A 23,575-nucleotide genomic window follows, 5' to 3' on the forward strand; every position below is an offset into this window, starting at 1 on the left:
ATATTTGATATAAAATGGGTCGTGGATCAGGTTATGACACTTCTGGGGGTACCCCTAAGCCAATTGGGCCAAGGCCTCCTCCAAAGCCTCAGCCAAAGCCCAAGCAACAATCCGACTTTGAAGATCAGTTGGAACCTCTAGGTGATGCTTTGCTATCTCGGGCTGGCTCGGGAGATGGCTGCGATTGAGCAATGGCTACAAATAACCCTTCTGTGAAGGGATACCATAGTCTTGTTCTGTCAAATATCTCCCTAGGTAGCTAGAAGTTGAGGTCCCGGGATAAACTTGATGAGAATTAACTTCAAACCCATCTTCTCTAGAAGCCAACTCATAGCAAACCCGTAGGACTTGACTTCGGGCAATTGTACCTATTAATATCACCTCCCTTTAACTTGCGCTTCATTCTTCATATAATTTCCGTGAACCAATTCTTGAACCATAGTACCTTTGCCCCTTACCTACCTACGTAAATACAAGCGGCTCGTCTCTGTATATAGTAGGAGTTAAACGAGGACGTTTACTGTTACGATAATAGCTAAAGGTATTAACTTTGGGTGGTAAAGTCTCTAGTGGCAGAAATAACTATATGTTATACGCTCTATGATAGATTAGAAGCCCTACATCTTAACAACGACAACATTTCCGTATGTATATCGCCGGTACTTCGAATACCTATGCCCAGATCTAAGATGTCCAAAGTGGGTATTTGGAGAGCGGAAAACGTCTCGACGCTCGCAACTAAGCAAATATATAATGGCGGCGCACGAGTACTAGCTCGGCATAGAGTCGAGGCTTCGAGGCTATCCAGATGATTCCGTACGAGTATTTTCCATTCCAACATCTAAGAAAAATGCACACCTGAAGTGTATGTAGGGGATATCAGACACAATGTGTATCTTCAATGGCAATTGCTAAGTTGCTATTCGGATATCCCCTTAAGTAGGGTAGAGTAAAGTTGATTTTCTGATATTGAAGTACCAAGGTACTTAGTCGTTTAATCGTTTGCGTCTCGACGCAAGTTGACGCGTAACCTGTTATCGGTTTCTCGACAACTTCTCTGTGTCTTTAATCACGACCGGAGCGTACCTCCAGGTACCTAGGTACATAAAGTTGAACCCTCAGGAATATTATGTCTTTTTTTTTTTTTTGAAATTACCTGGGTATCAGCGCAGAATCAGTAGCCCGATATTTAATCAGCTTCACCTAACAACGAATCAGAACGTGACGGCACAGTATATCTGTACCTTAGGTGCCTTAGGAGATGAACATCACTAGCAAACATCACGATACCAGCCACTTGCACACCTTCCTCGAACTGTAGTACCCCTGTACCTCCCTTCTCCTACAGTTTAAACTGTTTGTTGAGCCAAATGACCAGTCTACAGCTGTCGAGTGGGTCTCCTGATGCTGAAAAATGTTGTCTAGCGCGTGGCATTTACAGATTCTCTGTGTTTAAGCATGTAAAAGATGTTTTCTGGTGGTCTATTCGTCGAAGACCCACCCATTTCCTGTTACTCCAGCATCAACTCGGCTGTTAGTCTCTTAGGGCTAAGAGATGGCTGATTCTTCAAGTGTTACTTTCATACATATATCCAGGTATCTGCCATAGATTTCTCCTCCACCAAATCTCTCTCTCTAAACTTTTCATCTTCTAAATCTTCACATCTAATTCACCCAGAGAGTTTCTCAACACCACTTTCAACCATTGCGACATCAAAAAAACAACACCATCAATCCTTCTCCAACATCACTTCGATTCCCTTTAAGTGAATTAATAACTTAGAGGTCAATTCAACCGCCACGCGAGCCCCGATTGGTCCAGGAACGGTAAAATCAAGGCCCTCCATCGGATCTCCAGAGCTTTCGTTCGACTACGTCTCCATCTTGAGAACGCCCGCAAACCAAGTAAGTCACCGCGTCTAATATTGATCTACTGAGACAGCATCTAACGTATTATTTCATTAGAATATCTACAACGCTTTCACGCTTCTTCGGAACCAACCACTTGCTTAACGCGCAGGTTACTGAAAAATAAGGTAAGAATATGCCGAGTTCTCTACGTAACCAGCCATCTTTTGAAATGAACGTCGCGTTGCTAATCTCTTATCTCTAGTGACTTGCTATCTTTACCTCCAATCATTTTCATCACCACCAAAAAATAAAAGATAACAGAACAACCGCCATGTCTTTCAACGCCGAGACCGTCCAGCTCTACAAGAGCATCCAGGAGTACCAGAGCCTGATCGCCGAGATGGAAGACATCATTAAAACCGACATCGCCGAGTACGCCAAGCAGTACGAGGCTGACAAGGCGGAGGTACAAAAGCGCCGCAACGACAACGGAAAGCTCCAGGGCGAGCTAAGCCTACTTTCCAAGCAGCCAACCACGAAAGTCACCAAAGGCCAAGTCCAGACGGCCGAGTCCCGAGTGGAGCAGCTCCAGGCAGAGTACCCGGCGGCAGTTTGGGAAAACGAGCAGATGGAGCGCGAGACGGCTGCGATTCGCCAGCGTAACCTGGAGATGTCTCTCTTCTGGGTGAATTTGCAAACCGAGTTGAAGGAGACAGAGAACAGAGTTGGTGAGCTACAAAATCAGCACGATGAGTTCACAGCCCAGTATGGAGGCTCCCAGTAGCAGTTCGGCATCTAAGGCAGCGTGTCGGGAAATGCGGAGAGGGGGTCTGTGATTTGGTGTTTCCAGAGTTTGGGAGTTTGAGGGGGTTTTGTATTGATCTTGGCCGTTTTCGGTGATCCCGATTACGACGGCGTGCGGCAAGGGGAACGATTCTACGACGGCCACTGAGCCATGAGATACCCTTTGCGCATTTGAGGATAGGAGTTGAGGGACTTCACACACAGTTCCTAATATAATCTCATCCCTTCCCATTCTAACATGATACTAAGTGATATGTCTGATCTTAACAGGGCTAGTATATTGTGAACTAACATCTGAAGTGAAAGCCGACGACGAGATTTCCGAAGCATAAATGTACATCGTGAAGAATCCTGTTCGACATCACAAAATTTCGAAGGTCTGTAGTGCCGAGGATTGATTAGATAAGATCCCGGCTGGGTGGGGCCGTACAGAATTACCTAATCCCGACTGGTGCTGAGTAAGCATCTGGTTCTAGTATTTCGGATAGATCCGAATCGGACATACTTCCGGTGAGTCCGGTGAGTAATGCCACCAATTCATAAAAACCAATGCTAACTTAAACAGCTTTAACCTCACTATCGGCGATAAGATCCTTCTCCAAAATGATAAACCGCAGACCCTCAGCCAGAGCAATACCCTGAATCCTCTCATAAGGAAACGGCGTCGTCTCACCCGTCTTCACGTAACCACAACGTTCATACCACGCGATAAGTTCCTCCCTCGTCGAAAGCGCATCCAAATCGAGTCTCCTAGCCCCTAACGTCTGCCTGCAATAATCCTCCACATACGCCAGGATATACCTTCCAAGCCCGCGTCGTTGATACTGCTGATCAACGGCAAACATAGCGAAGCGCGCGAGGTCAGCATTGCGCTTCACAACCTGACAGCACGCCATCGCGGCATCATCGACGTCGGTGGCGATCAGGATCGCGCTATCGGGATTAGTAATCTTATCCACGATCTCCTGGGTATCGATACGGAAACGCGCGTTTAATTCCATGTCGGCTGTCCAATTCTGTCTAACATCCACGGCGCGGAATGCTGATTGAACCATTCCTTGAAGCTGCGGCGCATCGTCGGTAGTCGCGACACGGAATTGGATGGTATCTTTGCTCATCCTGATTGACTGTCTGACTTCTCGATACTGAATGCGAGTATTCCGAGACGTTAATTCAGGTGCGCTAAAAGAAGTTTGAAGTAACGATTCAATGTAAACTTCGCAATTTATAGAGAATATATACGCGTCTATTGTCCATGGACAAATGTTGAACAGATGTAATAGGAAGGGCGCCGATAAGGCGCAAGCCACGTTACTTAGAGACATTCAGATCCCAGCCACAATCGTGGCGCAGTCACCCCTATTAATACCAGTTATTTGAAGAGGAATAATAACGATCGCAAACGAACATTGAATTACATCCTGTCTCTACCTCACGATTTATTTCACTGACTTAAACATGTCTTACAACTAAGAATTTTAGAATTTCTCGACCTTTAACGCATCGCATGCTGTAGCACTAATAATAACACATACGTAGTATTTGCTTCGCCATTCCCGTCGCAGACGCAAGTAAGCATTTACTGATATCTAAAATCAACGCCCATTCTGCCAGCAGAATCTTCATCCTAACGCTCGAAAAGCAAGTTTCTAGGCCACATAGGTAACAAGGGTAGCCAGCTGTTGCATACTCCTTAGTCTTCCGACCTCGGGGCCTCTTACTCAAAGTGTTCCACGATCGAGTTCCTTGTATAATCTCGTAAAAGCCGGTCGGTCGGTAATATGAAATAGTCGTCCCTTTTTGGCATTACGAGTACCTCGGACGTCCGATATGACGGGGTTCCGCGATTATGATGAGAGGAACCTGCCCTTCCATCCCCAAGGCCTCTCGTACGAAAGGTTTTTACACCACATTGGAGTATTGTAGGTCTGCGCTGCTTGTGACTCCATAAAGAAATTCTTGGGGGCCTAAAACCGGAGATCGGGATAGAAAGGAGTACTTGGAAAAACCTCCACCGCCAAGGAATACCTTATTAAAGATTCTAGGCAGCTCATTCTCCTTCGATTCTATATCGGTGTCCTTGCTTATTGCACATCGTATCTCTTGCTGTCGCGGCAATGAATTGGCGCGGAGTGATTCTCCAAGCACATTTAATTTGGTTCTGAACATTGGATGCCCTGATTTGATTCCGTTGGCCGACCCTAAGCGTTGTGTTTGGTCGTTGAGGGGATTTGGGAGAGATTGGGTAGAAAAGCCCTCGGGAGCTGGTGTGTTTGCTCCTTGAGAACACCATATCTGGATTTCCTCGTTCGATTGCAGAGGCGTTGCATGGTGTGTAGAGGTTCGCTTCTTCTCATGGCTGATTAAACGAGGTGGTGAAGATTCACATTTACTCGTACCATGTTCTTGTTCGGGTACCCCAACATTCAGGTCTGTTTCTTTCTGATCTGTATCACTGTTCGAAACTTGGCAGTCTATCTTAGCGGGTGATTTTGGCGCGGATTGCCACTTGACATCTTGTAATAGAATGCTTGCTTTTGCAGCAGCGATTACATCGTCGTCAAGGAATTCTTCTATAGGTCTTTCATGCTTCCAAGACATTCCGGGGAACATGCCCCAGTTGGTGTCCCAGATAGAATTCTCAGCCCACTGGTTCTTTACTCTCTCATAAGCCATCGTGCCGATATCGTTAGGGACATTGACATCGTCGTCCCCAGCCTTGATTTCGCTTTCGATTTCCTCTCTCGCTTTCCCTAGGTGATAGATGAATTGATGAAACGGGCGCGAGGCATCACGCTCAAACTTTCGCTCCATTGACTCCACGATGGACCGCTCCGGGATTTCTGTCCGGCTTGTGTTTGGCTTGTTATCGAAGTCGGCTTTATTCTCTACTTTCATTTCGATTTCCGCCGGTTCTTCATGTTTCCATCGGTCACCGGGCTTCGAGCCCCAATTCTCGTTCCAAATTCCCTGTTTGATCCATTCCTTTCTCATACATTCCTTGGTATACTCCCTCGATGATATGCCAGCTGGCAGGACAAGTTTCCCGTCCTTTATTGCATCGCGAATCTTCGACGCCATATAGCTAGTCTGGGCTTTGAATTGCTGCGAAGGGTAAGATGCCGCGCGCTCCTCGGAAATTATGTAGAATTTTGCTATAAGATGTGGATCTTCTGGGCCGACTTCTTCGATGTCGGGTGAATAGGGAGTACCTAACCTAGTCGTGTCGCGTGCATTAAATTCCAATGCGAGGTTGTAGAAGCGTAGTCGATCATCTTTGAGCTTCTCAGGCTGCTCAACTAGAATTTTCAAGGCTTCGTTAAGCTGGAACAAACCATCTCCTTCGATAGTATGAGCCATGTCGATAATATCGGTGTTGTGCTGAAGACGTAATTGATATGAAGAGAAGAATATGGTGGCGATTTATCGTTTTATTAACGAATAGAAGTAGGAAAAAAATGGTAGGAGAGACGAGACGATAAAGTAGGTAAACGTTTATTCGAGTCAGAAGGGTAGGTGGGTTACACCATTAGGCATTGGGGGAGACAAGACCACTAAATGGTGGGGTGCCAGAATGTGGTGCGTGACGTGTTTTGTACTGCGCGCGTTTAAACCTTACCTTATCTTAGCGTATGTACTTGAGCCTGTAACCCTGTAACATTGAAAGCATGCGACATTGCGCGGTACCTGCATTGCCATATAGGTACCTAAGTATCTATCATGGAACCAAAGTGAAGTAACAACCCATGATTCCATCTCAACTACCAAGGAGGAGTTCATAATGACTCCTGAAGTACATTATTAGGCGCTAAACTGCTGGTAACTACCTCAGTGCCTTCCCGGTTTACAGAGCAAGCTGCCTATTATCTAGCCTTATCGGCCAATAAGGTTTGGATATATCGGTTTCCATCCAAAGCTCTTTCCGTTTACAAACCAATGCTGTATTTTCAAGGTAGGAGCTGCTCAGCAGGTTAGAAGGTCCAGACGTAGTTGCACAAATTGGGGGGATGGTAACTAAATTTCATGGATTCTGCTCATGAGTTAGGTCCATTCCCCCCCAATCCTCACACCTCTCCCCTTCAACCTTTTCTCGACTCATCTTCTAAACTCGTACCTCTCATATCCTTACCATTCAACCCCTCCCTTTACATCCACACACTACCCTAGGCAGATCTTGATGCCATTCAACCCTAACATTTCTATAACTACACCATTAATTCTAACATAACCTTCATTCACTATGGCGTCGCGTGCCGTTCATCGGCCGGGCCCTCCCCACGAGCTGGCGATAATCACCCTCATACCAACGAATACCAAAGCCCACAAGATTCTGAACCACCATGCCAACTCACACCTTTTATCCATGCAGGGGGATGGTCGACTTGGTTTAGACATCGGTCACGTTCGTTCCGCAAAACCGCGAACCATTCTTGCTACCCTCGGTCGCGACGTGAGCTCGGATATTGTTATGCCATTTGTCGAACTATTCAAGTCGCAATGCGTTTTTGAGCTTAATATAGAGACCAGTACCGTCTTATTTCGCGATTTATCATCATCGAAGACTACGCAAATTGGCGGAGAGGGTGTTGCAAAATTCCATGGTAACAAGCGCACGATCGATCTAGGAAATCTCCCAAACATAACCATCTCTATCGGCCCTTCAGAGCCTACATTCCAGTTCATTGTACGTTGGAACTACGACAAGAACGAAACTCGTGAGATACTTGGCACCCGGGGTGCAGCATCGGTTTCGAAGGGCTACCTAGAGCATCTAGGACGAGCTCTCACCCTAGCCCCTCCCGAGCCGGAAACATTGAGACCCTCGCAGCTAGAGACGGTAGACCCTACACCTGGCGGCCCATTGCATCCTATAGTTTACGAAATCATGAGCCAGAAAGGTTCCGGCGCATTTGGACAAGTTTTTAGCTGCAAATTGAAAGGTGGCGGTATCGCTGCTGTAAAGCAGCTGTGGAATGGACCTGGTAAATATTTCAGCGTCGAGTTCATACGTCGGGAAGTTGATATTCTTTCTCGACTAAGTCACGTACGTCTGAATTCTCCATTTATTGATTTAATATACTAACTCCTTTTTATTAGCCGCACATCGTCTAGTATATTACCTCACAAGGATGGGGTACGCAGATGATCGAAATCTTTATGGGACTCGGCCAAGGTAGCTTATTCGGGTTACTGCATGGGACAACACCAAAAAGGCTTCCTCAAGATCGCCCCTTCGTTGAGTCCGTCTTCAAACAGATGCTTCAAGCTCTCGACTACCTTTCAACTATGAACATAATGCACCGGAATGTCAAACCCGAAAATATCCTCTATATATCCGATCATGAACGCAACCTTTCCTTCCAACTCGCCGATTTCGGGCTAGGTCATCTAGAGCCTCAGCAAGCCAATTCCGAGGTTGGAGCCACAGCTTACATGGCTCCGGAACTTGGAAGGGAGACGCAGAGCCCTAAAGTGGATGTTTGGTCTTTGTTCATGACCATTGTGTGGATCCTCGACATAGAGGATTTCCGTCGGAAGGCGCCGCGAACCATCTCACGAGAGGATTATCATGATATAAGGGACGACGCACTGAACTCACCCTTATGGAAATACAAGAGCATGGTAGAGATTATACCAGCGGACCGTGCCTCAGCCGCACAGATCCTTCTCACATTCTTCGATGGAGAGGGACTCAGCACGCCGCGAAAACTAATTCGCCCGCTTCATGATGAAGAGGAGGGCTACTATGATGAGTCCGAAGCTAGTGAGGGTGGTGATGGCCCCCACTGGGACTATGAACAGGCATAGCCGCAGCCGCAAGCTCGCCGCTAGCCACAAGTTAGTAAATGCCACGCATCATAAATCATATTGTTTTTCGGGAAGGAAATAAAGGAACATGTAGATCAGCATAGGCTCTCAGCTTATTCGTAAATAGGCATTACGTATGTATTTCTGCAGGCCATTAGGGCACATCGGGACATAGAATTGTCCCGCCATGAATTAGAGTATCGCGGCCATTTCAGCCGACGTTGATTTCACAAATCCTCGCAATTGCCGAGCTAACGGCCACTATAGCCGTAGCCATCGTAAGATATAATTTTTATTTGTAAGCTATAGGCAGCTGTGTGTCACGTAACACAAAAATAGGGGTAGCCAAGAGCCATATTACGTATAGAAAGGACGGTACTAATGAGTTCGAAGAAAATCCTCAAAAATAATCAATAATATTTCATTATTTCCCTGATTTAAATATTTTCCTTATACACAATCCGCGATTACTTCGAAATTCAAGGTTCAATGTCGTCGCCAATACAAATAGCACTTATTACAGGCGCTAACACGGGGGTTGGCGAGGCAGTCGCACGATCACTCGCCCTCAAGCATGAATACCACGTCATTATCGGTTCACGCAACCTAGCCGCCGGCACTGCCGTCACGTCTTCTCTTCAAGAACGTGGTTTGCGGGCATCGGCAATACATCTAGATCTTGCGGACGAAGCATCTATCCAGGCCGCGGCCCGAACTATCGAGACAGACTTCGGTCGGTTTGACGTTCTTGTTAATAGCGCGGCTGTATTTCTCGAGCTGGACCCTAGAAATGCTGGGCTTACGTTACGTCAACGCTTTGAGCAGACATTCGTTCCTAATTTGTTCGGACAGGCGGATATCACTGAGGCTGTACTGCCGCTCTTGCGGAAAGCAAGTGTTCCGCGGATTGTCTTTGTGTCGTCGAGGCTTGGATCTCTTGCTAATGCGTTAGATCCTAAGGCTGCGTTCTACGAGAATGACTTCCGGCCTTATAATTGTAGTAAGGCGTCGTTAAACGTTCTAGCTATCAACTACGCAAGGATGCTCGACAATGTAGGGGGGTTGGTTAACGTGGTGTGTCCTGGTTTGGTTAAGACAAGGCTCAGTAACTACGCTGAGGCAGGGCACTCTCCGGAGGTCGGCGCAGAGAGGATTGTACAGATGGCTACGCTAGGGAAGGAAGGACCAACGAGGACGTTTTCGGATAGAAGCGGGCTGATTCTGTGGTAGTTTGGGAGGTTATTTTCTATGTATTTCCTTGGTTCATTTGTCAATCTTTGTGCGTTACCATAATTCGTCTCCGTGTGTATCTACTTTCGGATGATGATTTGTCCATGTAGTTGTGCCAAAACTGCATCATCCCTTTTCATCCATTCTTCCCATCCATCACGCATCTCATTCATCTCCTCTGTTGTAATTCCAGATTTGATGTTTCTCTCCCTTACGATAGGTCCTAAGGCTATACCGGCCATACCCGAAGCTGAACAATCCAGGTTAGTCTAGCGATATACAGAAGTACTGAAGAGATGAGAAGCACTCACCCCAGAATTTCCTATCCTCAGGTTCGGTATAACTCCAGGTGCCGAAACTAGTCATGATTTGACTTCTTTTTGCGCCAGCCCTGAGAGCCCAAGAAAGAAGCTGTCTTCCGGACGTTGCGCATCCACCACGACCTGTGATAAGCTTAACCTCGAGGCTAGATCTATGTATTAGCAGCGAAAAGGATGCGATTTAACCAGTGTCATACTCAAAGTGGAATTTCACTACCCCAGGGAGTGGAGGCCATATGACTTCTGTCTCAAGGTCTCCTTCACGAGCAGCTACTACGCCACCAGGTTTAGTGACGCGGAGCATTTCGCGAAGAATCTCCCATTGATCCTTGTTATGGTTGAGAACCTGGTCATGTTTAGCTCGACAACGATCAAGTCTATAAATCTGAATACTATTAACGAACCTGATGACAATGAACGACATCGAAGGTTGCGTCTTCGAAGGGCAGCTTGTATGCATCTGCCGTTTGGAACGAAATGTTCGTTACTCCCCACTTCTCGGCCACAATTTTGGCCCGAGGAATAACGACAGGATTTATGTCAACAGCTGTAACATGTCCCTCCGGCCCGATTATCTGGGCAAAAGAGGCAGACATTGACCCTGAGCCAGCGCCAACGTCAAGGAGCTTTAAGCGAGGATTGCTCTCTTTCATGGCATGGAGTATGGGAAGATATTCAGCGGATTTGGCGGCAGTGCGTATTTCCATGAACTTGAAGACATCTTCCGGAATGGTACTCCAGTTGAGTTTCTCGGATTCAGGGGGAGGAACGGACGCATCTCCCCCCCTTTTCGCCCGTTTGAGAAATTTGGGACATCTTCTGTTTTGAAGGCCGATGGAAGAAAGCGAACTATTACATGAATAGGTTTTCACACAATGAACATATTAGAAGTCATACCTAGCTACATTCGGAGCTTTCGATATTGGCGGTCAAGTTAACCTTTAAAGGCAAGCCAAGAACTCCCTTACATAAAATAGGCGGGGGATTCGTAACAAGGGAGGGTGAATGTCTTTGTTCAGACTCGGCCTCGCTCAGTCACTACGAGGGCGAAAGCTTACATATTTATCTTAGAAGATAATATAGCCGGCCTGGCAGGCTTTTCTCGCAGTCAGTAGTATTCTCGTTAAGGACATCTTGATTGTCACGTGATGAAGACTTCTTGATGATGTAAGCTTCAATGACTAATACCGTGATATATACATACCACCCAGTAGACACATGCTTACTAAATGTATTCTAGTATACCATGATACTTGATTATCCAATATCTGACTCCAGCACATAACTTATCCGAATAAGGGAACAGTGTGCCTTCTCTACTACCCATATGCTTCTAACAATAAGAAATAAAGGTTTATGATCATCATTACTTAACAGGAAGTAAGCCTTCTCCTTGTCTTATAAGAACGACATTGGAGGGAGTATTCAAATGCTTATCCCTTGTGGTATAAGAGGTGAAGCTAGGCAAGGAACAAGACGGGTACACAACTGCAAACAGAAGTTTAAATAGCTGGCGATTCAGTTCCTGATACTAAATAGCCTTTACGACGCTTTGAAAGACACAAGCCAGACTCCCGTAACTTGCTTATATAGCACTAGCCCGGACTAGGCTTAAGCATCCCCTCTTTTACCAAAACCTGCCGTTCGGCGAAATTTGGAATAACTTTTCGAGACGCGTAATCTTATAAGAATATTCTAATGTGATTGATTCTGCTGGGTTCATAGAGAAGGTGGTAGGACATTGGAAATTGGGAATGCCTTCGTTCATAGCCGGGCTCCATTGGACCAATCTACTTTTAGACTAATGCTCTTTGATACTCCTCATAATCACGGCTTTATTCCTTGTCCATGTCCATATTATCCGTCGATCCGCACCCCCATGGGATAGATCCCGATGAACCCCGCTGGGGTAGCCAAGCGTCCCTGTCGCATTGAGGTGCAGAAAAAACGTGCCGATGCTACAGTCCACCGCGCTAGCTCTTGCCGACATTCATATGTTCGTAGTACATAAATGCTGCCTCTGGTAGGAATTATTAATGGGTGGGTTGCCTTGAAGTGATATTCTAGTTATCACCTTAGTACGTCAAGCTAGGTAACTAGATCTTTTTATCTATCATGCAGGTGCCATTGGGTGTTCCACTCGCGCTTCTTACTGGGTCAGTTGCTGTTGCAGCTGAATGTACGGTTGATGTTTTCACAGAGATCCTGAAGAGCCATCCCAATGCCACGGTCAATTTCGTTGAAGCCGTTTCGCAGAATGGTAGCTTCGGTCAGGGTGCGATAGATATACCGTTCCCATCCAACGCAACAGGACTCCCCGCTTTATGCGCGGTGAGTATCAATGTGAAGTCTTCTGAGAACTCCTCGTATAATTTCGGCCTTTTCCTCCCTGACACAACATGGAATGAACGGTTCATGACTACAGGCAATGGTGGGTTTGGTGGTGGTATTAACTGGTAAGAATGAAGCTCCGCCGCGGATTAGAGATGCCCTATCGTCAAGTTCTAGGTGTTCGTACGCAAGCATAGCTAACATTAACTTCAAAAACAGGCCTGATATGGGTGTACTTTCACAGGTAATCCTGCCAAAATTACTCCATGTGTCCTCCGACTAACGGCTATGATTAGTATGGGTTTGCTACCATGTCAACTGACACTGGCCATTCATCTGGCGTTGACGACGGCTCTTGGGGCTTGAACGCTCCAGAAAGTCTTATTGACTGGGCTCACCGGGCGATGCACGGTTCTATCGTGCTAGCTAAGGTGAATATACCTTAGTCTGTAGCTGCTCTACCACTAACAATGAAGTGCTAGGAAGTCATTAATGCCTACTATGCGACTTCGGAAGGGATCAAATACGCCTACTATGCTGGGTGTAGCACCGGAGGCCGCCAGGGCCTTAAGGAGATTCAACTATACCCCGACTCATTTGACGGGATATCTGTAGGAGCCCCGGCTTGGTGGACCGTCCATCTCGCAGCTAACACATTGCAACTCGGGCTCTCCAATCTCCCTGAATCAGCCCCTGAGCATATTGACTCCTCGATTTTCCCAGCTATTGTTGCTGAGATTGAAAAGCAATGCGATCCTCAAGATGGCCTCGTCGATGGCATCATTAGCGACCCATACGGTTGTAATTTCAATTATGAGGCGCTCCTATGCACTCCCGATTCGGATCCGGCAACATGCCTCACGCCTGCACAACTTACAACTGTGTATAAGTTTTATAATCCCTGGGTAGATGTTGATCAAACTTATGTCTTCCCAGCTATAACTCTTGGGACCGATCCATCCTTCTCGTTAAGCTCTGACATAACAGGACTCGGCCCTGGGTTGTTCCAATACTGGATATATAACGATAGTAATTGGGACTACACAAAATTCACGTACAAAGATGTCCAATTCGCAGATTCGATCAATCCAGGTCACGCGACAGCTGACAATTTCGATTTAAGTCCGTTCCTAGAACGAGGAGGGAAAATATTGAAGTACCATGGGGGTGCAGACGCCTTGATACCCACAGGCAGTAGTGTTCACTTCTACAAGCAGGTACTGCAGACTCTCATTCCTAAGGGCGTGAATATTGACGATTTTTACCGTTTCTTCTTGATACCGGGTATGAACCACTGCGCAAGCTCAACCCTCGCCCCTTGGTATATCGCCAGCGCAAGCCAGTCAATTAATGGCTTGACACATTCTGTGCCGGGATTCGAAGACGCGGAACACGACATCATCCTATCAATGATGAAATGGGTTGAAGAAGGGAAGGCCCCCGACCAACTAATCGCAACAAAATTCGTCAATGATACTGCAACGTTAGGTATCCAGAGCCAGCGACCGCTTTGCCCTTATCCGAAACAAGCCAAATACGTTTCGGGTGACCCTGATGAATCAGCCAGTTGGGAATGTAGAAGTTTATACTGAAGATAGCGTCGTCAAAGCATATAATGACATATACGTACCCAGGCGCCTAAGCACACGCCTAATCCAAGCTGCCATCTTCAAATCTGTACACTATCAGCTAGGTTATAGGTACTTATGTTGAATTTGACTGCGAAAGCCGCAGGCTGTACCTAACACATCATAGATCATGTGAACTAGCTAAAATCGCAACACGCCGTAGTAAACGCCCACCACCAACCTCGTGTCATCACCACGTCTTCCAGCTTTAGCTGAACCTCATATCGTATCAACCCTCCCAACCCCCCCCGAATCCTTTTGGTAGAGAAACGTTTCCCCATGTGTATAGCCTGCGATGGTACCTTTTCCCACCACCCCCCTATGCAAGCCAGCTAGGGAAAGGCCTGCGATGCAGGCTTCATACGAATAGCATCGGGCTGGAAATATAACCGGGCCTTCGCCTCGGTCGCATCCGTCGAAATGCTCTGTGGCAGGGCTTCCCTTATAAAGAGCTCTTGAGAGCCACATATAAGACTTCGGCACGCGCCAAGATGGAGCCGTTCGCGTCTTCAATCCAACCTTCTGAGAGATACTTTCGACCCTCAACCTTCAATATCCGAGCCTGCGCTAAAATAGTCGCGCAAGTAGGAACAGGCATCAAAAATGTCGTGTTAAGATAAGCCGTCATGTATGGTACATCAGGAATGAAACCCCTTTGTTGATTTACCGGGATAAGAAGGTTGGTAACTTCATCTAGAATCGCCGATACAATGCCTCCGTGACACACATCTGGATATCCGTTCAAGCCGGAGCCCAAAGTGATGAATGTTTTAAGAGAATCCACGCGTTCGGTAGGTGATTCAGGCTCTTCATAAACCTCTAGCATCGCTAGTATAGTGCTTTGCGATTTCAAAGTTTCCGCGTATAAAGAATCTTCGCCATTTGGTTTTACTATTCGACTTCTTGGCGATCCAGTGATGATCCTTGAGCCGCGAAGATGTGGAGCACACCAAGGAATTGAGGCAAAATGATCATAATCGGAGTTTTCACTCTGCGTATCGGACATTCTAATTTCTGTCGGCGATTATCGCTTTGCCTAGGATAATTGATACTAAGTGATGAGCTTTTACTCGTGAAGGAGGATGAAGTCGGGATTCAATACCCCAACCTCCCGGAAAGGCGTCAGACTAAGTGGCTACCGTGCATTTACGTACAGTATCGACTGTGTCGTACAAAAGGTGAAACATGCACAGTGTTCAGGTCTTATTCGTACATGCTTACACAGTTGGCACGCCCCTTTTTCGCTTAGCCCCTTGCATTATTTTTATCCTTGTATTATAATTTTATGGATTCAAAGCACTGACCTCCCTTTCCTCTACTTACACAAGTCCACAGATATCATTGTAAGTAAATGCGTCCACTTTAGCTAGAAACATAAGTAACCATTATAAATCATAGTAACAAAGTATCCAAAGCTGTGCCTTTAATTCTAATTCATGGATCCGTTATATTTATGCCTTAAAAACTACCTAGGTATATTTCTCTGCCGAGACCCATAATTACGTGCCGGCTCCGGGTGTCCACTTCCGGAAAAGTGGGGCCATCTCCAAGCTGGCCCCGGGATATTACCCATCTAATGAAAGGCAAAGTGACATATTAGTATGTAAGGTCTCTAACAGTTAAAATAGCTTAACGCCGCTTTGGAACCATTCCCAACGCCTTACTCTTCCTTTTGTCTGGGTAGAACGTCTTCCTGAATTGCCATGAGGATTAATTCACAAGGGCCAGCCCACGATAAAGTAGAAAAGGATTCACCACAGGTCCAGACCAGTAGGTGTATGACGTTAAGAAACTTATCACAAAACAGGCGCTTTCATGATATCATACTTTCAAGGTGTCAAAATCCCAATACTACATATGTACCAACGCGGTAACCAAATAATCAGAGCCGCAACGGTAAGTTGTTTCTTTATTTAGTTTTTTAGGTTGGTTCATTCGGTGTATTATGAGCGCTTCGGTATTTACCACAGTAAATCTTATATATATTGGCATTAGTGATGTAGTATGATCACCTAGCTAGGTTGGAACTGGGATTAGTTCCCCAGGATATTAGATTGGTGGATTGTGGGAATAACTGCGGCACATGCGGCAGATACATGATTAACCACGTGCCAGACATTTTGGAACACAGCATTAAGACAAGTATCAAGAATAATTGAATTAAATTGAAGCTTAATATAAAAATAGTATAGACAAAACTTGTCCTGATACTAGAAAGTCTGGATTGATCGTCGTGATAGGCAATGCCGATACTCAACTTATCAACACTAGCTACAAGACAGCAAAAGTCATATCTGTATAAGAAATGACATTTTGCGACTCAAAAGTTTCGCTCCAGCCCTTTCTTGCCTTTTCCTAAGCTCGACCTTTATAAAGATAAACTGTGCTGCAAACAATTATCTGCACTCCTGAACTACTTCACAAGCACGATGCACAGAGATTATAGAACAAATTCTCCAAGGGGGCTTCCAACAATCCACGGATTGTATAGCGCAATCGCCGCGGACCAACCTACCCATAACCCTACGAAATATACCGAGGTGCATATCCTCTATAGCATCCTCGAACGAGTATTCCTTACATATTATATATACTCGAGAGCTCCTCCCGATAGTTACACATCCAAACATCAAGAGGTCATCGCTACCAACCACACATTATCACCAAACAGAACATATTACTATACATTTCGAAAACTCAGCACTATAATTATGAACATTATTCTGACAAACGTATTGGCAACCGGCGCATTGCCAGTCGGATCGGTAAGCCGCTTAACTACATGGAGTATCTATACTCGGTTTGTATTCTAACAGTGGGAGCAGATTAGAAGCAATACTGTCGCTTTAGAGCCATTAGCGAGTCGTGTAAACACGTCCGGAAGTCTCCTTCCCTCGAGACAAGATGTCGACCTAAGGGATCCGATTTCGAATACCCCCAGGAGTTACCGAAGAAGCTCGACTAGGCAGCCGCCAAACTTAATCGACTCCGAGATTCCCACATACGCCCAGCCTAACCCCTTGGCGGTGACTAGAACAAGCAAGACTTTCATTCCGCCATCAAGGGATGAAGTCCATAATAACTTCATTGCGAAAAAGGCAGAAGAGCCATCAGATTCAAAGATGCTCTCTTCGAGTCCCCTTTCAGGTCATGTCTCTACTTTCGAGATCAAAACCGAACTGAGCAATCTCGCATGCGCTCTTCCTGAGCAAAAGCCACAAGCTCTTGATCGTGGACACGCAACTTCCAACGTAAAACGATTTGAAAATCCGACATCCTATGCCAAGAATAGTCAAAAAGAGACATCTAGGCTTGGATTCATTTTCACCGGACGGTGTTCGGGATGGTTAACGATAGGGAAAGACCTTCTTGAGAGGTTCCCCATTGCTGTCCAACAAGTGAAATACCTGGATGGAGTGCTACGGGACCGTCATGACCCTCCTACTTGGAGTTTATATGGTGAGCTAAAGTACCTAAGGAATTTTTTATGTATATATTTGCTAACTGTTTGGGTGGCGAATAGACGAACTCAACAGAACACAGAGTCCTGAACACCTGCAATCGCCAGAAGTTTCCGAGTGCCTCGTGACTGCTCTACAACTTGCAGTTCTCGCGATACTTAAGGCTTCGAATATAGAATGTCGGGCTACTGTTGGTCATTCCACCGGAGAAGTCGCTGCAGCCGTAGCCGCTGGATATCTTACACCTGAACAGGCGGTTAAGATCGCATACTATCGAGGCAAAGCAATATCCGAGGCCGAGCGCTGCAGTCCGATAGGTATGATGACTGTTGGAATCAGTTCCAGGGACATCTTCCCGTATATAAAAGGAACGACAGTCGAAATCGCCTCTTACAACAGCCCGGAGAGCCTCACCCTGTCCGGAAACGTACCTGAACTCACACAGGTACGGCGCGATATCAAGTGTGACGGCTACTCTGCTCAGCCCCTCCAAACAGACGAGACATACCACTCGCGATGCATGACTGACGTCGGAGTCAAGTATATGGACTACTTGGACAGATACGTCGAATGGCCAATGAACGAACAGCGAGCAGCCATGTACTCCACTGTTGTGAATAAGCGCATAATAAACCCTTTACGGTCTTCGTACTGGGTGAAGAATATGAGGTGTCCTGCTTTATTTCACCAGGCACTACGGCAAATGATTAAAGAGGAAGCTGTGGACTATCTCGTTGAGATCGGTCCAAGCAAAGCATTATTAAGCTCGTTGAATGGAATCTAGAACTCCAGATGGTCGGGTTTAAAAGGGGGATGGTGGGGGCTGTGTGGGGGAGGGGTAAAGTTAGGTCGTGGGGTAGAAGTGGGACATTGGTGGGGGCGTCACAAGAGAATCACTACGATCCAACAGTCTTATAGATTATATACTATAGAAGCTCGTATACCACGCGGCCATTGTACAGGAGCTTGAACCAGCTCTCCGGCTACATATGCTAATACATGCCCTACTTAACGCCTATTCATAGAGCTGAATTGACGAAAGCTACCTCGTCCCTCTTCATTTTCTCGGCGAGAATTGGAGCATAAGCGGCGTACAAGTGCTCGTAAATGTATCTAGCGTCTCATTCTTGAACTTCTCGCCCGTCTCTCCCGGTGCAAGCGAGATATCGAACTGTTGAACGAGTTTCGAGATTATAATGCGTAGAGATAACACAGCTAAGTTCTTCCCAGCGCAAGTGTAAATGCCTGTGTGAGTGTTAGAATCTTGCCCTTCTTTTATATCTCCAGTCCAAGTAGTGAGTGGATATAATCCAGACTTACCAGAACCGAATGGCATATACGGTGCTCCTTGCGTTTCCATCTCCTCGAACCGCTCTCCGAACCTTTCCGGTATGAATTCAGTAGCCTGCTTCCAATAGCGTGGATCCGTCTGGATTCTCAGAGTCGGTACAAAGACGTTGATATCCCCAGGGATAAACTCCTCATCTATCTGGATACCCTCTGGTGGCGTTACCCGATAAATACCGCTCATTATGGAAGGTCGTAGGCGCAGCGTTTCGTCGATGATGTTATCTATATACGTGATTGGCTTCACTTTTCCATAATCCCAGCTCGCTGATGTAGGCACGAGGGCGTCAATCTGAGCCTGTAGCTTTTTCTGGACCGAAGGAGATTTCGCTAGGAAGAACAGAGCCGCTGCCAAAGTTGATGAACTCGTATCACTTCCTGCCACGACAAGGGAACGGGAATCTTCATTCAATGCGTCTTTAGTGGGTGGAGCCGAGATATCCTTGTCAATTATCGCCTTTAGAAGCCAGGACAAGATATTATGGGGGGTTTTCTCCGAATCGAAGTTTTCAAGCCTCTCTTTGACTGCGGTGTAGCAATAACTGAAGAATGAGCCATGTCCTGATGTCGAGCTTGGAAGTCGTGCTGCCGCATTTAGGAGCCACGGGATAAGGTTCACTGCGCCGAGTCAGTATCTAAGACCATGAATTCTCGATCGTCCGACGAATTCGCGGCTCGCTTTGACGATCTGATTAAGGGGGTAAGGGAAAACACCTGGTGATACTTACGTATACCCAGAATGTACATATGGCTGTGGAGATCCTTAAGCGCTCCGTGTTCTTCACCGTTCGAAACGCAGCCGAAGTCTTCCCCCAATCCAACTTCGCCCATGATATCGAAGGTGATGTACGTCGACCAGGCTGTTCCATCCACGAGCCCGTTCCGGTGGGAAATTTGAGAGACGAGCTTATCAACGAGGGCCTCGATCCGCGGCTCATAGCTTTGCAATGCTATAGTTCCAGCGTCAGCCATATTCATTGTCACTACTTCGTAGGTAAAGGACTGGAAATCTTACCTTTGGTTGAAACGCCCCGATCCCATGCTCTGCGTCTATGTCGGTGATCATCGAAGTCCCGCGAGCCGATGACTGAAGATTTTTTGGAATCGCTATTGTTTTGACCGTACCAAGTTGATTTGAGACATTTCGTATTTATACCATAGATGGTTGGGACCGCCGACTTTCGGATGATGCATAGCTCTCGTGGCCCTGGCTAGATCTTAGGAACGGGGGTTTGAGTACAGAGAACGCGCCGACATCACTTACCTGTGCGGATGAAGTCTCCATACTCATCGTGCAGTTTAGCTATCTCCCTATAATACTTCATATATTTGGCCACTCGGCGCACCAAGAAGAAACGAGAGATACTCAAATCAACTGGGCCCGGGAATCGACGAAGCCGGTGGAAGAACAGCCTATAAGTGACCATACTAGAGAATAATCCTATGTTGAAGAATAGCACGAGCATGAATATTCTTGTGACTATCTCTAGAGTGGAGAAACCGATGACGGAGTATGCGGAACCAAGGCCGCAGACAGCCAGTGCGAAACCTGCAAAAGTCGGATTCGCGTAATATTCTATAACCACCATCTGCGGAATCGTGATATGAAATAAGACGCCCAAAAGCATGCCCGGTACGGCGACTTGGAAGGCATTTCCTTGGGAAAATAACCCGAAGCCATTGAAGGCTTTGAAAATCAAGGAGTCCATGGCAGGAAAGAGGCAAGAGAAGTTGATTGAGTACTACTCCAACAACGTCCACTCGTTCGAGCCATCGTGGGATTCGGTAGGATATATATGTGATGAGTAATCGTCAGAATGAAAACGCGACGTTAGTATGGCATCTTTGGACCGTAGTAATGTTCAGCTTAGATCTGCTATCCCGTCGTTTTTTATCGGTTCTAGATCCTCAAATAAACCCCGCACCGCTAGCTACAGATGAGAAGCGCCATCTTGTACGACTTGCACAGTTCGCTCATATCTGCTATGTGGTTACACAGATGTGGTGTTCCTGGTCAATTGGCAGTGAAATGCTACCCTAGGTGGCGCCGGATCCCTCCAAGTGGTTATGGATGGGCAGCTTCGTTCTCGTTATAATTGTGATAAGCATTATATAAAAGTTTCTGCTACTACTTTAAATCAAGAATAATGATACTAGTCGACATGCCGGGTAGCGAATCAACTGTCAGCTGATCGTTCAACAACTTCCATGATAATCCACCGAACGGGATTGAGGAAATACTTCCCGCCTGAACAGGTAACGCGATGGAAAGTTGGCCTGTCACGTCGTCGTATGCCCCATTGACCACGCTGATCATTGCCTGGGTTCCTCGTACCCAGTAAGCCGCATCAACAAGATCTTGATTAGCGACATCTATCTTACCGGCAGGTTGACTTCCGAGTAGGAAATCTCGCACAGGCGGCTGAGTAATCACATTCGACATCTGTGAGTGAGCATCGAATAATTCTTGACTGGTAGGCCAGGTCCACGCGAAGATCCCCGTAGCGCCTCGATTGAAGGCGAGCGCGTTCATCGCAAATGCTTCGGCGGGAGTTGGATCACGGGCCCAATAATCCTCACCATGAAAAGCTTGTGGGTTGTGGAACTTGGGAAGCGGCCAACGACCAAGCCAGCGTTCATACTGGACCAATCCATCAAGACGGTGCGACACATCCTGCACATTTCCAGCGCAATTATCGCAGCCACAATCACCTAGCGTCGCATTGCATGCAGTGCCCCACTTCGAAAAAGTGCTATTAATCGCGATAGGATATGGGTCCTGCATCAAGATATCTGCACCGGCTGAATATTCGCCGAAGTAGTAGTCCTGGCAGTTGAGGGTAACGGCTACGGGATGGTACGGATCCAGCTCGTGGATAAGCTCTTGTGCCGCAGGCGTAACATCAAAGGGGACTTGCCAACCATCAGGCCTACACGTGGATAAGATTAGCATCATTAATATATCATAATACCATAATATGATTATATATTGATGTGTGTGGAGAAACTGAGACATTGATAGAAGGAGGGGCTTACTCATCAGCTGTCCAATACGCGAAGAGTGAGCTATGCTTTTTAGCTATATTCACACGCTGGGTAACCTCAGTTAGATTTTTGTACGAAGACCGTAGATCGAACATGAAACGCAATGTTGACGCGTCCATACTCTCGTATACCGGGTTAGTGTCAGCGAAGCCAGCTAGGGAGATTATGGCGTTAAGACCCTTGCCATCGTTAGAATACTCGCTCACAAATGCCTCGCTCTCCGCTGTGCTGTTAGACCCATTGTATAGGCCATAGAACCCGTACGGTAATAATGGGACGAAAGCGCCGCCTGTTTGAGGGTTCCGGAATAGTAGGCCGCCATTGAGATTGTCAATCTTAGTTGCACTTCCCTCCGGGGCGATATCTGGCAGGTAACGGAACGAACTCGTTGCTGTATACTTCTGGTTCCCGGATCGTGATCCACCAGAGAGAACGACGTCATATGGCGTCGTACTTGGCTCGAAGCTGGATAAATCAAAATCGAAGGTGGCGCCCGTGGCGTTTATCGGTATGCTACCTTCAACTAATGGCGTGCTGGTATTACTGGCGGACTTCGGACTAATTGAGAAGAATAGCTCTGTGAATGGCTCCGTTTTTGATCCTTGGTCGCCGGTTGAGTTTGTCCAAGGTTCACCATACCAAGGTGATAACGCGGCGTTGACGACGAATGAGCCTTTGGACTCGCCTACTAGGTAGATGCTATATCGCGGCTTGAATTGTACGTATAGATTCGGCGATCCGTCCGCGTTGATTGGAGCTGGCTCTGTGGTGTGACCGCCTGGTTCAAAGGACGGATAACCGGTCTCATACACCTTTCCACACCAACGCGGCCAACCCGGATGTTGCCCAGTCTCATTTTGGGACTGGGAATATACTAGTCTGGCGGCGAGCAAAATGCCGCTAACTATTGAGAACTGTCTCATAGTCGCGGAACGTATGCCACGTAATATGCGTGGTCAGCCAGGGAAGATGTTCGACTTGAGTTCCCGGTCGCAACGCAGGTATCTATTGAACTTGATTTGACAGCCTAAGTAGCTATTTATGTTAATAGATATCAGCACAAACCACCCAAACAAGCTGTCGGCTTCTAAGCTAGCTGAAGACAGAGTATGGGGAAGGAAAACAAGATATAATCAAAGGCCAAGTCCAATTGATTGCAACGTTCCAGATCTGGACTGAACTGCCTGTTTAAGATGTGCAAGGGAGGATTCCGCTGCTGACCTGCCCCGCATAAATTGGAATTGGAATTGGCAAGCATGTACGATAAGTAGATCTTCATCTACTTTTATGCTGGGATTAAATAACAATCAATAATTATGGATGAGGCTGTACAAGGACTCGAACGAAGAATCACCCCGAGGATTCAGCCTTATCGTAATTGAGTCCCCTATAGGATTGAAGGGAATACGTGTCGTAAAGCGTGGTTTGATAATATCGTTCATCGAATGTTCCATCTGTCAGCAAGACCCAGCTGGAAAACGATCTACATGAACGATCATCATGGGCTCCGGGAGCTGAAATCGGTCGCAAATCCTCGGATAAAACTGTCGGTGAGATATATAGAGGATTGAATTAAGGAATTCCTTCACATTGAAAATCTTCACTCGAAGAAATATTTATCTCGACGTGGAACATTGATATCTTGAGGTTGTCGGTGTTTGCTGGTGGACTGATTGCCCATATCCGTACACCCAGCCTCTTGATGGACATACATACTTCGCTCATAATTCGTCAAGGTAGGCCACAACTA

General features: G+C 46.5%; 10 protein-coding genes across 10 annotated transcripts; 4 read left to right on the forward strand and 6 right to left on the reverse strand.

Moving 5' to 3' along the window:
• Nucleotides 1-3,212: 3,212 nt before the first annotated feature.
• On the reverse strand, nucleotides 3,213-3,773 carry F4822DRAFT_427521 (acyl-CoA N-acyltransferase; the record flags this gene model as incomplete). The annotated part of the gene is made up of 1 exon (XM_051460760.1): nucleotides 3,213-3,773. The coding sequence occupies one exon, from the start codon at nucleotides 3,771-3,773 to the stop codon at nucleotides 3,213-3,215; it is 561 nt and encodes a 186-aa protein (XP_051317438.1).
• Nucleotides 3,774-4,089: 316 nt separating this feature from the next.
• F4822DRAFT_397419 (uncharacterized protein) lies at nucleotides 4,090-6,159 on the reverse strand. The gene has a single exon (XM_051457614.1). It carries the CDS (start codon nucleotides 6,013-6,015, stop codon nucleotides 4,558-4,560), a length of 1,458 nt encoding a protein of 485 aa, XP_051317439.1. The 5' UTR covers nucleotides 6,016-6,159; the 3' UTR covers nucleotides 4,090-4,557.
• Nucleotides 6,160-6,895: 736 nt separating this feature from the next.
• F4822DRAFT_442568 (kinase-like domain-containing protein) lies at nucleotides 6,896-8,463 on the forward strand (the record flags this gene model as incomplete). Its single annotated transcript, XM_051463004.1, has 2 exons — nucleotides 6,896-7,699; nucleotides 7,768-8,463. 2 exons carry the CDS (start codon nucleotides 6,896-6,898, stop codon nucleotides 8,461-8,463), a joined length of 1,500 nt encoding a protein of 499 aa, XP_051317440.1.
• Nucleotides 8,464-8,952: 489 nt separating this feature from the next.
• Nucleotides 8,953-9,693, forward strand: F4822DRAFT_427524 (short-chain dehydrogenase; the record flags this gene model as incomplete). The annotated part of the gene is made up of 1 exon (XM_051460761.1): nucleotides 8,953-9,693. One exon carries the CDS (start codon nucleotides 8,953-8,955, stop codon nucleotides 9,691-9,693), a length of 741 nt encoding a protein of 246 aa, XP_051317441.1.
• Nucleotides 9,675-11,077, reverse strand: F4822DRAFT_192556 (S-adenosyl-L-methionine-dependent methyltransferase). The gene is made up of 5 exons (XM_051453585.1): nucleotides 10,911-11,077; nucleotides 10,418-10,862; nucleotides 10,211-10,359; nucleotides 10,005-10,159; nucleotides 9,675-9,943 (listed from the first exon to the last, which is right to left on the reverse strand). The coding sequence occupies exons 2-5, from the start codon at nucleotides 10,718-10,720 to the stop codon at nucleotides 9,774-9,776; spliced, it is 777 nt and encodes a 258-aa protein (XP_051317442.1). The 5' UTR covers nucleotides 10,721-10,862; nucleotides 10,911-11,077; the 3' UTR covers nucleotides 9,675-9,773.
• Nucleotides 11,078-12,057: 980 nt separating this feature from the next.
• F4822DRAFT_397423 (tannase and feruloyl esterase) lies at nucleotides 12,058-14,223 on the forward strand. The gene is made up of 4 exons (XM_051457615.1): nucleotides 12,058-12,469; nucleotides 12,564-12,588; nucleotides 12,641-12,775; nucleotides 12,827-14,223. Exons 1-4 carry the CDS (start codon nucleotides 12,129-12,131, stop codon nucleotides 13,934-13,936), a joined length of 1,611 nt encoding a protein of 536 aa, XP_051317443.1. The 5' UTR covers nucleotides 12,058-12,128; the 3' UTR covers nucleotides 13,937-14,223.
• Nucleotides 14,176-15,077, reverse strand: F4822DRAFT_192561 (HotDog domain-containing protein). The gene has a single exon (XM_051453586.1). It carries the CDS (start codon nucleotides 14,976-14,978, stop codon nucleotides 14,415-14,417), a length of 564 nt encoding a protein of 187 aa, XP_051317444.1. The 5' UTR covers nucleotides 14,979-15,077; the 3' UTR covers nucleotides 14,176-14,414.
• Nucleotides 15,078-16,780: 1,703 nt separating this feature from the next.
• F4822DRAFT_397427 (uncharacterized protein) lies at nucleotides 16,781-18,179 on the forward strand. Its single transcript, XM_051457616.1, has one exon. It carries the CDS (start codon nucleotides 17,095-17,097, stop codon nucleotides 17,521-17,523), a length of 429 nt encoding a protein of 142 aa, XP_051317445.1. The 5' UTR covers nucleotides 16,781-17,094; the 3' UTR covers nucleotides 17,524-18,179.
• Nucleotides 18,180-18,326: 147 nt separating this feature from the next.
• On the reverse strand, nucleotides 18,327-20,698 carry F4822DRAFT_192603 (putative benzoate 4-monooxygenase cytochrome P450). The gene is made up of 5 exons (XM_051453588.1): nucleotides 20,045-20,698; nucleotides 19,796-19,987; nucleotides 19,509-19,730; nucleotides 18,754-19,398; nucleotides 18,327-18,678 (listed from the first exon to the last, which is right to left on the reverse strand). Exons 1-5 carry the CDS (start codon nucleotides 20,487-20,489, stop codon nucleotides 18,491-18,493), a joined length of 1,692 nt encoding a protein of 563 aa, XP_051317446.1. The 5' UTR covers nucleotides 20,490-20,698; the 3' UTR covers nucleotides 18,327-18,490.
• F4822DRAFT_192602 (uncharacterized protein) lies at nucleotides 20,699-22,830 on the reverse strand. Its single transcript, XM_051453587.1, has 2 exons — nucleotides 21,817-22,830; nucleotides 20,699-21,710 (listed from the first exon to the last, which is right to left on the reverse strand). Exons 1-2 carry the CDS (start codon nucleotides 22,746-22,748, stop codon nucleotides 20,909-20,911), a joined length of 1,734 nt encoding a protein of 577 aa, XP_051317447.1. The 5' UTR covers nucleotides 22,749-22,830; the 3' UTR covers nucleotides 20,699-20,908.
• Between the last annotated feature and the right edge of the window lie 745 nt (nucleotides 22,831-23,575).

Source organism: Hypoxylon trugodes, assembly GCF_022578975.1.
Source record: "Hypoxylon trugodes strain CBS 135444 unplaced genomic scaffold F4822scaffold_3, whole genome shotgun sequence".
NCBI classification, from domain to species: domain Eukaryota; kingdom Fungi; phylum Ascomycota; class Sordariomycetes; order Xylariales; family Hypoxylaceae; genus Hypoxylon; species Hypoxylon trugodes.